The sequence below is a fragment of the Lacerta agilis genome, chromosome 1, assembly GCF_009819535.1.
Source record: "Lacerta agilis isolate rLacAgi1 chromosome 1, rLacAgi1.pri, whole genome shotgun sequence".
NCBI classification, from domain to species: Eukaryota; Metazoa; Chordata; class Lepidosauria; order Squamata; family Lacertidae; genus Lacerta; species Lacerta agilis.
In genome coordinates this window covers 57302927-57317340 of record NC_046312.1, presented here as the reverse complement: position 1 = coordinate 57317340, position 14414 = coordinate 57302927, and the positions used below count along the sequence as shown (strand labels likewise).

At 40.3% G+C, this 14414-nt stretch overlaps 1 protein-coding gene across 2 annotated transcripts in view; it reads left to right on the top strand.

Annotated features, from left to right (window-relative positions):
• NADSYN1 (NAD synthetase 1) overlaps positions 1–7696 on the top strand; it is a 28024-nt gene extending 20328 nt beyond the window's left edge. For both annotated transcript variants that reach the window (XM_033150627.1, XM_033150617.1), the window contains 5 exons: positions 393–524; positions 1228–1297; positions 2387–2515; positions 3614–3790; positions 7462–7696. In XM_033150627.1, the coding sequence (XP_033006518.1) occupies positions 393–524; positions 1228–1297; positions 2387–2515; positions 3614–3790; positions 7462–7515 (562 nt within the window). In that variant the 3' untranslated portion in view covers positions 7516–7696. The remainder of the gene's footprint in view (positions 1–392; positions 525–1227; positions 1298–2386; positions 2516–3613; positions 3791–7461) is intronic.
• Positions 7697–14414: the final 6718 nt, after the last annotated feature.

Sequence of the window (14414 nt, the reverse complement as noted above, 5' to 3'; positions counted from 1 at the left end):
GGGTGGCAAACTATACTGAACAAGTAGAGTCCATTAATTCAGTTATGTAATATTTGTCAACTATTACTCACCATGATGGCACAACATCCAGCTGTTCAGGGCTGACCAGAAGTGGGAAGTGGGTCATTCCAGGAATACTGAGGTTTCTCATGTTTTGTCTGAAGCAACTAATACTGTAGTAGATTCTCCTTCTGGGGAAATTTCAAAGAAAGGAGTTGTTCACACAGTCATGTTCATGAATTTCAGTGGTCTACTCTGGATAAACATTAGTTGAACACAACCATTAAAATGTTTATACTGTTGCATGACTGTGTGTAAGAATCTGGACCTTTCTCTCTCTCTTCCTTTCTGGATTAAATGCAAAGTAAAAATACTTGTGTTCTGTCTGTCAGCCTTCGTGGATATTTCACAAAGTATGACTGTTCCAGTGGTGATATCAACCCTATTGGTGGAATTAGGAAGACAGACTTGATCAGCTTTATCCAGTATTGCATTGATAACTTTCACCTAACGTCGCTCAGAAGGTAAGACGTGCAGTGATGAAGCTTAGGCTTTCCTTTAAACTGGACTACACTCTTGACACCACATCCTCTCCTATGATAGTTGCATGTTAGTATGATTGAAGTCTGACCCCAATTAGGACTTTTGACTAAATTTCAATCCGTTTTTGAATGCCAGCAAGAAACAGCATTGCTTACCCTAAAGTACGATTGTATTCGACAACTTACTTGACCAATGGGAAACAGTTTCCTGAGGTCAACTGTATTCCACCATCTTGACATTGATTGCCATTCAGTAGAAACAACACTGCAAAGGAGATAATAGTGGGAACTGCATGTGACAGACACCCACACTGGGTAACATGTTTTATTGGATAAATCCCTTTGTGTATTCCCACAGCAGACATTTTCATGTAACTCAGAGGACCTAAGTAAGATTGAGGCACTTTTACAACAAAACTAGAACTTTATTTGTTTACACTTGAAGGGGGTTATAGCTTAGTGGTTACTTTTGAAAGGCACGGCACTTTGTTTCAAACCAACAGTCCTTACAGAAGATTTAAGATCTTCATTAACTTCACACTTAAACCTATCCTTGGAAAGTCATGTTTCCCCCTTGATAATTGTTCTGGGGAAAGGGGAACACAGATCTTCCCCCTTGCAAGAAGAGCTAACTCTTTAAAGGAGACCAAAAAACTAATCCGGCTGGATTCTTCTTCTTTTTCAGTGTTGTGTGTGCACCACCAACAGCAGAGTTGGAGCCCCTGAAAAAAGGAGAGATCACTCAATTAGATGAGGTAACAACAACAACAACAACAACAACAATAATTTATTATTTGTACCCTGCCTGTCTGACTGGGTCTCCCCAGCCACTCTGGGCGGCTTCCATCAAATATTAAAATACATTTAAAATATCACAGATTTAAAACTTTCCTAAACAGGGCTGCCTTCAGGTATTTTCTGAATGTCAGGTAGTTGTTTATTCCCTTGACCTCTGATTGTAAAGGACAGCGACTACAAAAACCCCTTGGAAGCCTGATGTGTTGCTGTTTGTTTGTTTGTTTGTTTAATGTTCCTGATACTCTGTGTTGGTTTTGTGACTTATGCAGCACAAACAAATCAATGCAAATGTGTAAACATCACATCTTTTCCTGCAATGATTTCTCCAGCAAACCAATAAGGCATCTCAATTATAATATCTTGTATTGGACATAATGTCAGTGAGGGAAGCTTCTGCGCAGCCGAGAAGGCTTGGTCTGACAGCTCGGACCACCCTGAGTTAGTTTGTGGCAGCTGTGAAAAAGGGAAATTCCATGCTCTGGATCAATAGAAAAGGAGTTGAAAAGAAAACTGCCAATATCACAGTGCCATCATACAAATTTACAGCACAGCTCCTTCAGGAATACCACATACAAATCTGCTCGCCTCACCTCAAAAAGGATATTGTAGGGTTGGAAAAGGTTCGGAAGAAGGCAACCAAAATGATCAAAGGGATGGAGCGACTCCCCTATGAGGGAAAGTTGCAGAATTGGGGAATTTTTAGTTTAGAGAAAAGTTGAGCAAGAGGTGATGTGATAAGAATATTAGGCATGCTATGGAGAAAGTGGTTTTCTCCCTCAGAAACTCGTTGACATCCAGTGAAGCCAAATGTTGGCTGGATGAGAATAATTCTTTCTCCTTTGCTAGTTTTTTTAAAAGTTGAAAAGAGTTGCTTCTATACGTGAAGGAGCATTCAGTTTGCTTTTTATTCTGCTGTGTATAAAGAAAAGTCTCTTTTCCGAGCCTCAGAACAGATGATAACTTTGCTACCTGTACCATGGGTCTGATTTGGTTGATGGTGGCTCCTTAGGAATTCACGGTTTTTATCTTAATCTATGTGATTTCAGGAAGACATGGGGATGACATATGCTGAACTCTCTGTATATGGCAAACTAAGGAAAATAGCCAAGTCTGGACCGTACACCATGTTTTGCAAGCTAATCACAATGTGGAAAGAGATTTGCACTCCAAGAGAGGTAATGAGAACCCTTGCCCCATGGTGCAAACACAGACATGTTGGGAGGTGAGATTTGGGAGTTGGGGTGCTGCAGAGATGAGTGGCATGATATTTTGCAGGCAGGGTGCTAATGTTGGGCATGCTGTTCAAAGGCTGCAGCAATGAAATTGTCAGCTGCAGGAAAAGCTTAATGGCAGAAGGACTTAAGGTTGTCGTTTTCTTTTCTTTTGAGTGTAGAGCATTTGGTCTGCATTTTTAAGCAAATGCAGGAACTACCGGTAATTCTCACCTCCCAGACTAATACATTGATTAGAATATAATTATCCTTCACATGTTGTATTTCTCCAAATTTTATGATACTGTTCTAAGCTCAAACATACCACAATGCATTTAAAAATGCATATTTTATGATGAATTGTATTTTAAAATGTGTATGTTAAAGTTGCATTTTATTGCATATTTAAATACATTCTTTGTAAAAAATTTTTTTTAAAAAAAAATAACAATTATGGAAACAGAATAGAACTGATTTATAAATATATATGTGAAATTGACACAGGCTGGAAATAGACTGGTGTGTCCATCGCTATTTGAGTGCTATATATATTCAGAAGAAAGGAGGTTGATGAGTATTTGGAGGAAGACAATTTTATCAATTAATTGGCCCAAGACTGATGCATTGTGGGAATTTGGGAGTGAGTTGGAGACTTTCTCTTTTTCTGTGTGTGCCAGACAGAATTTTGCCACCATTTTGGCCAGAGTCCATTTTTTATGCACATGTCATTGGCAGGTCCTTCAACACTGATACTGAGGCTTAAGAACTTAATAGATTGTTAAAAATTGACCAAGAATATATAAGGTGAAATATCAATTCAACCCTGATAGATGCAGTGGCTTAATCCAGACATCTTGCTAAGTCAGGATTGAGGAAGCTTGGTATCAGTACGTTCTGATACATATTCTGATGTGTATTCTCATTTTCTTGCTGCATCTAGTATGGCATGTTATACTAAAAAGATCCGTCTTTTAAGAGCCCTTTTCTCATCTGGGATTCTGATTGTGGTTGTGAAGCACCTTCAGGTTGTTTTATTCTGAAATTCTGTGTGTTGTACACCAGGTGGCGTCCAAGGTTAAGCATTTCTTCCGAATGTATTCTATCAATCGGCACAAAATGACAATTCTCACCCCATCCTACCATGCTGCAGACTATAGCACTGATGACAACCGATTTGATCTGAGGCCCTTTCTTTATAATACCACCTGGTCCTGGCAATTCAGGTGCATAGATGAACAGGTAAGTTCTTTATTTAATGTCACAGCCCAAGTGCGGGGAACATTTGACCCTCCAGATGTTGCTGAACTGCAACTTTCATCGCCCCCTAGGCCTAGTCCATAGCTAAGGATGATGGGAGTTGTAGCTCAACAACATCTGGAGGGCAAAAGGCTTTCCATAGTTGTTGACATCATGATGATGCATAATATACTCAGTATATGTATAATGGAAGTGTGGTTAGTAATGTACATATCCAGTAGAGAGAAAACAATGGCCATTACAAGGAGCTAAAATACTTTAAAGAAATAGGTGTCAAAATATTGAAGTAGTTAAGTGTTATGGAGACCCTTATAAGCATGCAGAAGTTCATTTAATGTATGAGCTATTCTTTTGTACATCTATAGGCACCCTTTCTCTTGAGGTTGGTCAGCATGGCAGAGGTTGTCATCAAACTTCATAGCCAAGCAGGGATTGGAATCTGGGTTTATTGGGTCCAAGCACAACAGTTTAACTCAGAGGTGGAAAACATTTGGCCCTCCAGCTCCCATCAGCCCCAGACAGCGTGGCCAGGGATAAAGGGGGGGGGGGGTTGTAGTCCAGATTCCTCAGTCCTGTTCAAGCCTACACTAGTAATGGGATTTGTTTACAACCATCTAGCTTTCAGAGCAAAGGTTGATGTCTGTGGATGTCAAAACTACCTCTTTCAAGGGGTCTCAAACCCATTTCCTAACTTGCTTTTCTTTTGTGGGGACCATTGGGTGAGGAAGCTTCTGAGCCATTGTCCATCCCCTCCAGTACAGGCGGAATGGATAGCTTTATGTAGCCTTCAATTTTGGTTACAGGAGTGGGGAGAAGACATGTGTCTTGCAAAGCTTAGGCTCCCTCCTGAATTTACCTGTAATGAATGTGGTGGGCATTCATGGCCATGCTCCCTTTTTGCCTCTGTCTTTTGTAATACTATTTCTCACACCTGGATAAATGTGAGCTTACCCCAGCCAAGGCAGTTATTTAAATAATAATAATAATAATAATAATAATAATAATAATAATAAGCTTTTGTGGGGCTTGAACTGGCTTTCTTGCCCAAAGCAAGGTTCATTAGGTTCGTAGCTGAAGTCCTGCTTTGCAGCAGCATTCAGCCTGATCAGTGGAGTTTTAGACCTGGATATGGTTCTGTTCCAAGACAAGGTACTGGAAGGTATGGAAAAGATCAAGCAGGCATCATAATTATGACTTGCTTGTGGTCTTCAGTCACAGCCGTAACATTATTTTAATGTATTTTCTTTTGCTGGACAGAGGAATGTTAACACCTTCACATTCTCCCTGCCAAAGATTTTTACACCTTGGTTGCCTTTAATAGTATGTTTATGCATGCAATAAAATGCTAATTCCCACCTCCCTGAAATGCCAGACATGCTGTAATAGTATCTGACTTCCTGGAAACGCAAGATAAAAGATGCCATGTGGTCCCTGCTTCTTTTCTTTTCTTTTTAAGCATTGTATTGTTTTTCCATCATTTTTTCCACAACGTAGACCTGACCCAGTCTCATTGAAGTCAAAAGGGGGGGGGGGAACCTTACTAGCTTCAGCGAGAGCTCGTTTGGATGTTATTGCGGGGTCATATTTTTAAAATCTTTCTGTGCCTGTAATAATTTATGGGCATGATTAATCGGGGCTTAAGTATCTAATTACCCGGTATATTGCTGTAGTCATTAGCCTTTGCCAGATGCCTAGGCAATATTGCCAGGTCTTGCAGCCTTATGTGGAGCTTGGACTCTGCACAAGTGTTATGCTGGCAGCCGGACTGCTTAACTTAAGCAGTTTGAATTGTCAGGAAGGATGACATTCCTAATATCTCATGTACTGTATTCAGGACGCTAGAATTGTAGAGTAGGAAGGGATCCCAAGGGTCATCTAGTCCGGCCCCCTGCAATGCAAAAATCTCAGCTAAAGCACCCATGACAGAACACCAGAATGATTTGTGTTGCAGGCCCAGAAACCTCTTCCCATTCCCTGCCCCACTCACTCACTCAGCTAGTTTCTGGGGCTAAAGCTAAAGCCACATTTCATGCGTTTGCAGACCCCTGCAACTCTTGGTATTTCCCTTTTGACTCCCGGCTACTTCCCTGCCAGTGTCCCTTTTAACTGAAAAAATGTACCTGTGCTGCTGATACACGTAGTAATCCAGTATAATATATGCAACACGTTGGCGGCGCACAATAATCTCCAAGTCAATTATACATTCTTTATCATATATTAGTCATCAAAGTTCTGAGAAGAATATATAAAGTCTTAAACAAAAGCCACAAGGACTTATAACCTGACAAATCTGAAAACAGACTGTTGATATCTAATTACAATGTGTTTTAAGCAAACCTAGTTCTTCAGCTTAAGCCAAGAAAAAGTTTTCTTCATGAATTTGTATATGTATCCAAGTCTTGAGAACCACTGAAGAAACCCGTAATCTTTCATGGGAGTGTGCTATCTGCAAGCCCCAATCAAAGGGCTCAATTGGGGGCGAATAATGGCCTCCTAAACTACAGGAATGCCTGGGCAAAACAGGTGAAAAACGCCGGCACCCTGTCTCTTAATCTTTATGTACATCTTTATAAACGCCGGTTTGTAATATCATCAACACCTCACGCTTTTGGAAACCACAGTGAACTTACTTGATATCTTCAGGAATTTATTTAAAGGAAATCTAAAGAGTTTAACATCTGGAAGACATGGGCAGCTCCCAATAGAATATTAAAAACACCATAAAACATCAAACATTAAAAACTTACCTAAACAGGGCTGCCTTCAGATGTCTTCTAAAAGTAAGATAGTTGCTTATTGCCTTGACATCTGCTGGGAGGGCGTTCCACAGGTTGGGTGCCACTACCGAGAAGGCCCTCTGCCTGGTTCCCTGTAACCTCACTTCTTGCAGGGAGGGAACCACCAGAAGGCCCTCGGAGCTTGACCTCAGTCTCCGGGCTGAACCATGGAGGTGGAGACACTCCTTCAGGTATACAGGGTTGAGGCTGTTTAGGGCTTTAAAGGTCAGTACACTCGGTACACTTTGACCATAAAACTAAGAAACGACAGCTGATGAAGAATAAACGAAACAGGGCCTTGTCCTGGAGTTAAAAATCATTGCAACTGGAATTTGTTTCATACTTTAAACAACAAAAATAGAGGAAACCATTGTTTATTGCCGTCCTGGCCTGACTCCTTGCAACCTTTCTAATTGATTCTCTACCAGTAGTTCTGCTCACAAGGAAGCACCCCAGTTTGCCATTTGAAACGACATACTGGGTCCATTGACTCACAAAGTCATTTCTGTGCTTCTCAATTTGTTGCCCTGCTGCTTGGAATACTGGTTGTGATATTTTACCCACAAGCAGATCTGTTTGTTGGGAGATATTCCAGGTTCCCTGCTTTAAACCGAAGGTTGAGATATGTTTGTCTTCCAAGCAAAGTGTGTTAGGTGACAAGCTTTCAGGAGACAATGTAGAGAAATCATGGGCTGGAAGGGCTAAGAACCCCACCTGCTGATTCTGTTCCGCTTTTTCTTGGAAGAAAATGCCACAAGGGTTGGGGAGTTGATGCAGTTATTTGTGCATAACATATAGTTCAGCTCTTAATTGGAGTTTTGTCCTGCCTGGATCTTGATGAAAGATTAAATGGTTGCTTGAACTTCTGATTTACAGGTTTCAAAAGTAGAATCTAAGGAAGTGAACTCCAAGCTTGAAGATGTGGCTTGATTCCTCTCACTCTTGTTGATATTATGAAGGTTAGAAGTTCTGCAGGTTCCCTGAATTATTATCATTAGTATATTTGATTATGTTACTGATTTATGTTACTGTAATATCAACAGTAGTAAACAATTCAAACTGAACACATAAAGTATGATTATGATTATAAAATTGTTCCAAGTGCACAGTTTAGTATGTTTTCTTGGTTTCTGATTGTCTCTTTATGAAGGACATTTTAGTCCTTGTTTTGAATTATCCCTCTCCACAGTTTGACATGAGACAGTCTCAGCTGTTTTTAAATCAATAGCTTTTATTTATTTATTTTTAGAAAAATCAACAATCACCAAAAATAAATTAAACTAAATGTTTAAACAGAAAAAAAGAAAAAGCACTGATGTAGAATTAAATTGCACAATTGAATTGAATCAGTTGATTTTTTTTAAAGAAATTGCTCTTACTGTCATGAACCTGTGAGATTATAGAAGCGCCAAGCTTACGAATTCTAAAGTTGGTCAGACTCTTCACTATAATCAGTAACATGTGCAGAATTAAGACCAACAGAGTAATAATTCAGTTGCACTTTTTGTATACATTAAAGATTTAAGATGGATAAACAACATCTTGGATGACTGTTCCAAAACTTTGGTTACTTATGGGTCATATAATATGATTTGGCCATTTAAGTTGCCTGGATTTATTGCAGTGTTCTGGCTGGGGTGGCAACTTTTAGAACACGAGTAGTAGCTGTGTCTGAGGTTTTGGATGAAACATAAAATCTTCAATACTTGGAAACCATTGGAATATATGGAAATAATTAATATGAGCAACACCAGTCATAGCAACTCAATCTTTAGTTTGGGAAAATATTTGCTCCTCTAATGAACAGTCTGCATATGATTTTTCTCTTTTAACTTGTTGAACTGAAATCATAAAATTTTACAGTCACTGGCACATGTGGACGTGAAAAATGATTTTTTTTTCATTTTACTGTGCAATAAATTCACATTTTAATGAATCTAATTGGCTCTGTTTTTATTTTTCATATTTTTTTGTTATTTACATAGGTTTAACTGCTCTGGTCTGGTGGCTAGGACAGCAAATAGAGGCCCTGATTAAGCCTGGTAGTGGAGTATGTGATTAACTTTAAACACGGGTATAATCCTGCTGACGTCAGAATGGCCTAAACAGGGACTTCTGGGTTCTTTGCTTGGCACTTTTGATATTTAATAATTTAGTTAAACATTAAAACTCTTGAGAGCTTGCCCTTGCATTTCATTTTTGCATTGCTACCTAGGGTAGTTCCCATCTGCCTCCATTTTTATGTTATAGTGCTTATCTCTGATGAATTTTAAGTAGTACTTAGAGGCTACCATAGAAGTTACTGCCTTTTAGTGTCAGGTCTGGTGGCTTGATTGGGTCCCAGATGCTTCATCTCTGGCTGCCAGCACAGCCACATCTCTCTTCCCCACCTACTCCAACCATCTGCCTACCCTATTCTGTCCCTTAGCTTTCCATTTCCACTAAAAATTGGTTCAGCCCAGACTCACCTCTGTAAGAACTAGGCTTTAGAACACCATATAGCGTGCAAGAAAGCATCATATGCTTTGGAGACAAAAGGAAAGTCTCTCCACAGTGGGTATGGATTCGGTTTATGCCCTTATTTATGAATGAACACCAGGGACTGTAGACTGGACAACCAGATTCTGAAGAAAAACAATTTGTTACTGGAGTTTTCCAGAGAATTTATGTAGAAGGTTTTGCTTACCAATAGGCTTTGGGGGGCGGGGGGAGATCCGGTAAGAGTCTTTGTGCTTAAGTAAACTTCTGTGTCGGCAGAATATGGTTGTGCAAGTCTCCCCACACACAGGAAACAGGGCAAGAGTGTGGAACAACTGAAGATTTAGAAAAGAGCCAAGTTCTCACAGTAGGAGTGGGGAGCTTGGAGACTCGAAAAGCATTTCAAAACCCACTGAGAGATCATGGTATAGTTTGTCTGTTTGTTCATAATATGTTCATAAACAGGAAAGAGATGATGAATAACAATGCTCCCATTTAAACTAAACTCCGGCTTTTCAAGGTTGCCCATTCTTGGCCTGAATGGTCCACTTGTCCCTTGTAGAACTGTGTAGAAACTAATCTGTGGCTTCCAAACCATCACGCTCCATACTTGCCTATTTGCCACACTTTTTTTTTTTAAGACACTGGAGTTACTTTGACAGGAGGAAACAGGTTTGGAATGTCTGAAAAGCTTTGTGGTTCCTGTATCCCATAATACCTTCCCTCCCGTGCTTTAAGTAACTCCATATATCAACTCTTATAAGTTGGCCCATTAAAATGCTGCAGGCCTTATTGGGATGGTTTCCAAAAAGCTTCTCCCCAGGGCTACACTTAATGTAGTGAGTGACATTGGTCCATGCGTGTATTAGGCCAACACATGAGAAGGGCATTTTCAAATTCTTGGGGACTGATGTTACAGAGGTGTAACAGGGCTTTAAATGCCAGACCTGCCACAGGGAAGCAGATTTTAGCAACCACTGTGCAGAGCCTGTAATGCTCAAATTGGTCCTTGCTTCTCACCTGCACACCTACTCCACATGTCTACATCCCCATGTTGATTGCGTTTAAACTGAAACCTCTGCAGTCAGCCAGGCACCCTTGTATGTGGCACACATACCTGGCAAGGGCTTTTGTCTCTGCTTCTTCCATATTTAATGCCTAGAGAGCTGGGATATGGAAGCAGTCATTCATATTCATTTGCTTTTTGGTCTTCATCAAATAAAAAACTTGTCAAAAATGTTTAAGAGGTGATGTGCCAGAACTATGAAGAAAAAAAATATATGAAATGGGTCTTTTATGCTTAAGAATAGCCCAGATGTGTGAAATGTTTGCTTCAGGAGAATGTGACCAAGTATTCCCACCAAAATTTCCACGGTCACTTACACAGACTGTAAGTCATAAGGCGGTCACATGACACCATTGTTTGGCTATGCTGTCTTCCTGGAATTGACCTCATTACATTTTTTAAAAAATACGTTGATTCTGAGACACTTATGATTCATATAAAGCTAGATTCTTTTAAAAGTTCCATAAGTCTCTCCTCTTGGCTCTCCCTCGCTGTTTTTAGCTTACTTGCACTAAGGTTCACAGTGTCATCTGTGTCTTCCAAGTGTGTGGCCAAAATTATAGGAAAAGGGGAATGAAATAGTCTCTCTTGATTTTTTTTTTTAGGGGCCTGGAGGCCAAATAATTTTTAACGAGGGCTATATTTTTTAGTTGAATAAGGGTAGAATAGCCAGCAATGTTGGCCCATATGTATGAGCTGAGACATAGGCAAAAAGCTCATTAACCCACTTTCCCCCCATTGTGAACAGAAACAGAGGCACTGACTTCGTTTACTTCAGTGCCTCACTGCCATTTTCTTATGTCTTGGCATGAGCAAAAGAGTTTTTGGCTGAACTAAAAACAATAAGCCTTGTGGCAACTTGAAAGGCTGTTTTGGTTTGCTCATCTCACAAGTTTGTTGACTGGAAAAATAGCCTTTTGGGTAAAGAGATGACTTTATCTGTTCCTGCAGTGGTAGGAGAAAGGATTTAAGCGCATTCTGCCTTTGTCTCTGCTCAGGAGGAAGTGGCTGGTGTACATAATGGGGGCATGGGCTTAGGTAGGAGCTATGCAGAGGGTGAGAGAGAGAATTTAGAGAGGGGCTGGATCTAGGCCTTAATATATCAGCTAGTGAACACTGAAACAAACACATTTCCCATTAATGTGGCACCTGTGCTAGCCGTGATGTGGTGTGAACACCGCACTGTTCCATCCTCATGTAATAGCTGAGACAGTCTCACTGCAAGTGTTTGTGTATTTTAGATTAGGGTGATGTATGCTGCAGTGCTAGATTATAAGAGTTCAATGCCCTCATGAAATGGCAAACCACAATTTTGGGGGTGGGAGCAATGTGTTTGAGAGATATGGTTGCTGAACAGAAATAGTGAGAGATCCTGAGAGGCTTAAAAAATGTAATATATGATAAACATCTTAAGAATAATCTTATGTCTTCTAGAAGAAAAGGATTAGAACATAAGGAGAGCTTGCTGGGTCAGGCCAACGACTCATCTAATTTAGCATTCCAGACCCTCCAAGTGTCCCTATTTTCCAAGGATGCCCCTAATGTAGAGAAGCCGTCCTGGTTTCTGATTCGAACCTGGAATATCCCACTTTTCCTTAGGATGTCCCTATTTTCATTGGAGAAATGTTGGAGGGTATGGAGTTATCCGACCCCCGAGCCGTCTGAAGGCAATCCTGTACCGGGAAGGTATTTTTTTTTAAATGTTTAATGTTTTGCTATGTTTTTATATGTGTTGAAAGCTGCCTAGAGTGGATGGGGCAACCCAGTAAGACGTGTGGGGTATATATAGTAAAATTATCATTTTGGAATGGGACGTCCCTATTTTCATCAGAGAAATGTTGGAAGGTATGTCATTCTGTTCTCACAGTGGTTGACCAGATGTCTGTGGGAAACCTGACTGTGGTTTCCAGCAACTGATATTCAGAAGCATTGCTGCCTCCAACTGTGGAGGCAGAGCATAGCCATCATGGGTAGTAGCCATTTATAGCCCTGACCTCCATGAATTTGTATAATCCTCTTTTAAAGCCATCCAGTGCCTCCTGTGGGAGGGAATTCCATAGTTTAACTATGCGCTGTGTGAGGAATTGTCTGATGAGGGCCAGAGCAATGCATACCGGAATTTATATCTTGCAGGTACCCATAGCTGTGATACTGTTACCCATAGATCTAGCGGTCACACAAAATGACCACTATCAATGAAATCCTGTGCGTTTCTCCTCAAAAGTGCCATAGACTTGACTCGGGTAAGTGTGTACAGTATAGGCCACAGAAGACATTGTAAATCGCTCCCACTAGTGCCTAGTTCTTTGCACCAGCAGCAGCTGCAGCAGCAGCAACCTATTTGCACGCAGCAGTTTGCAATGTAGATGGAAGGATTCTGTCCCAGACCATAAGTGAAAGAGAGTTTATTCTGGTGGTGTAGGCAAAATCTTCTGCCTAATCCGTTCCCTGAATGGCTTGCTGTGTGGAGCTGCGGGAGGGCAACAATATCCTTATGTGCACTTGGCTCTTACTTTAATTCTAATTGTTTTCAGACACAAAGGATTAGGAATGAGTAAATAAGATTTTACTTATCCCCTTTGAAGGGTCAGCAATTAAGAACCAGCCTCTGAACCTGATCTTTTTCTTTTTTTCTTTTTAATGATCCTGCAGCTTGAGAGCTGCTTCGTGTAACTAGAGGTTTGCAAAAGTGAAAAAGCATGGGGCTTAACTTTACCTGCTACTAAAGAAGGCTTTCCCTGAAGTATGGCCCACTCATTTCATGGGAAGTGCCATACCAAGGACCACCTGAAGTCTTGTGCCAGCCTTGCGGCTGGCAAACCTGTGGCCCTCCAGAAGTTGCTAAACTACAACTCCCATCATCCCTGACCCCTGGCCAAGCTGGCTGGAGGAGATGGGAATTGGAGTTCAACAACACAGGGCCACAGGTTCCCCACCTGACTTAGATAGTCTCTCTCTGTCTGTCTCCCTTTTTTGTTCTCTGGCAAAGGCTTCTATAGACATACACTATCAGAAGAATTCAGAGACAGAAGTTTAGTGTTTTGTTAATGTCCTCACTGTGTGTCTTCAAGATAAAGAAGGGACTTAAAGTTCTCCTGATAATCTATTTTTGGGCAGTCCAATTAGTTGCTTGCTACTGCTTTTGTACTAGAGAGCAGTTTATCCTTCCTATCAGCTAAGGTGATAGCTGGTCTGTTCTCCTGGTCTCAGATGAGGCAATAATTGTTTAACAAAGGCTATTTTTTTCAGTCAACAAATGTATTTTATGAGGGTGGCCCAATAAAGATACATGTAAAGCTGTTAAGTCTTTAAAATACCACAAACCTTTGTTGGCTTTGCTGCAGCAGATTAACCTGACTGCCCTACTGGGAGATACGTATAATCACTGTTAAAGGACATGATTTTTCACAAACCTCCCAACACCTGCTTCTGCCAACCACTCCCAAACAGTGTTAGAAATCCCACTGTTTCTTCCTTTACTGAAAATTAATGTCACCTTACACATGCCAAATCATCAAATATAATGTTGGTCTCTTTAAGCCCATGTTGACATAAAAATGCATATGTAACAATGCCTCATCCCATTTCTTTTATTCCCCCTCCTTTCAGTGTCTTTGTAATATTTATTTTTAAATGTACAACATGCGCATATTTGAAGCAAACAGGTACCGGTACTCCAGCAGCTGACAGCACAGCCACTAAATCTTGCATCAGATTCTGACTTCACCAAACTCCCAAGCTCTCTTTACCTCTTGTGATTGCTTCAAAACAGTACTCTGTCCCCTCTCAGTAACTGAACATTGTTACCTTTCAAAGTCAGATTACATTCTAAATACTGGACAGAGATCCCCAACTATCAAGAGAACCACTTCTCATTGATGAAATATTGACTGGTTATCAGGCCACCAGTGTAAGAGTATTTTTACTCTTGTGTGGGTTAAAAAAAATAAAAATCATTACCTAATCTGACCCGTAGCTGAACTCTTCCTCAGTAACTTCTCCTTATAACTTATTTCATAATGAACAGAAGAAAACTCCTCAACTAACTCCTACAATATAACCTATGGCCAGCAGTATTTTTTTTTTAACTCCTCCTAATTATTGTGCAAGTTATCATGGGAACAATGATGTCATCATTTATAAACCAATAGCCAAACTATGATTATTGCATGGAATAAAATCACTATAGGCCCAATTACTAATGGGATTTTGGCTATTATATAAGAAAAAAAATGAATTTAAAATGCCAGAAAGGAAACCCTAAGAGTTTCTCACCATGTCTTAA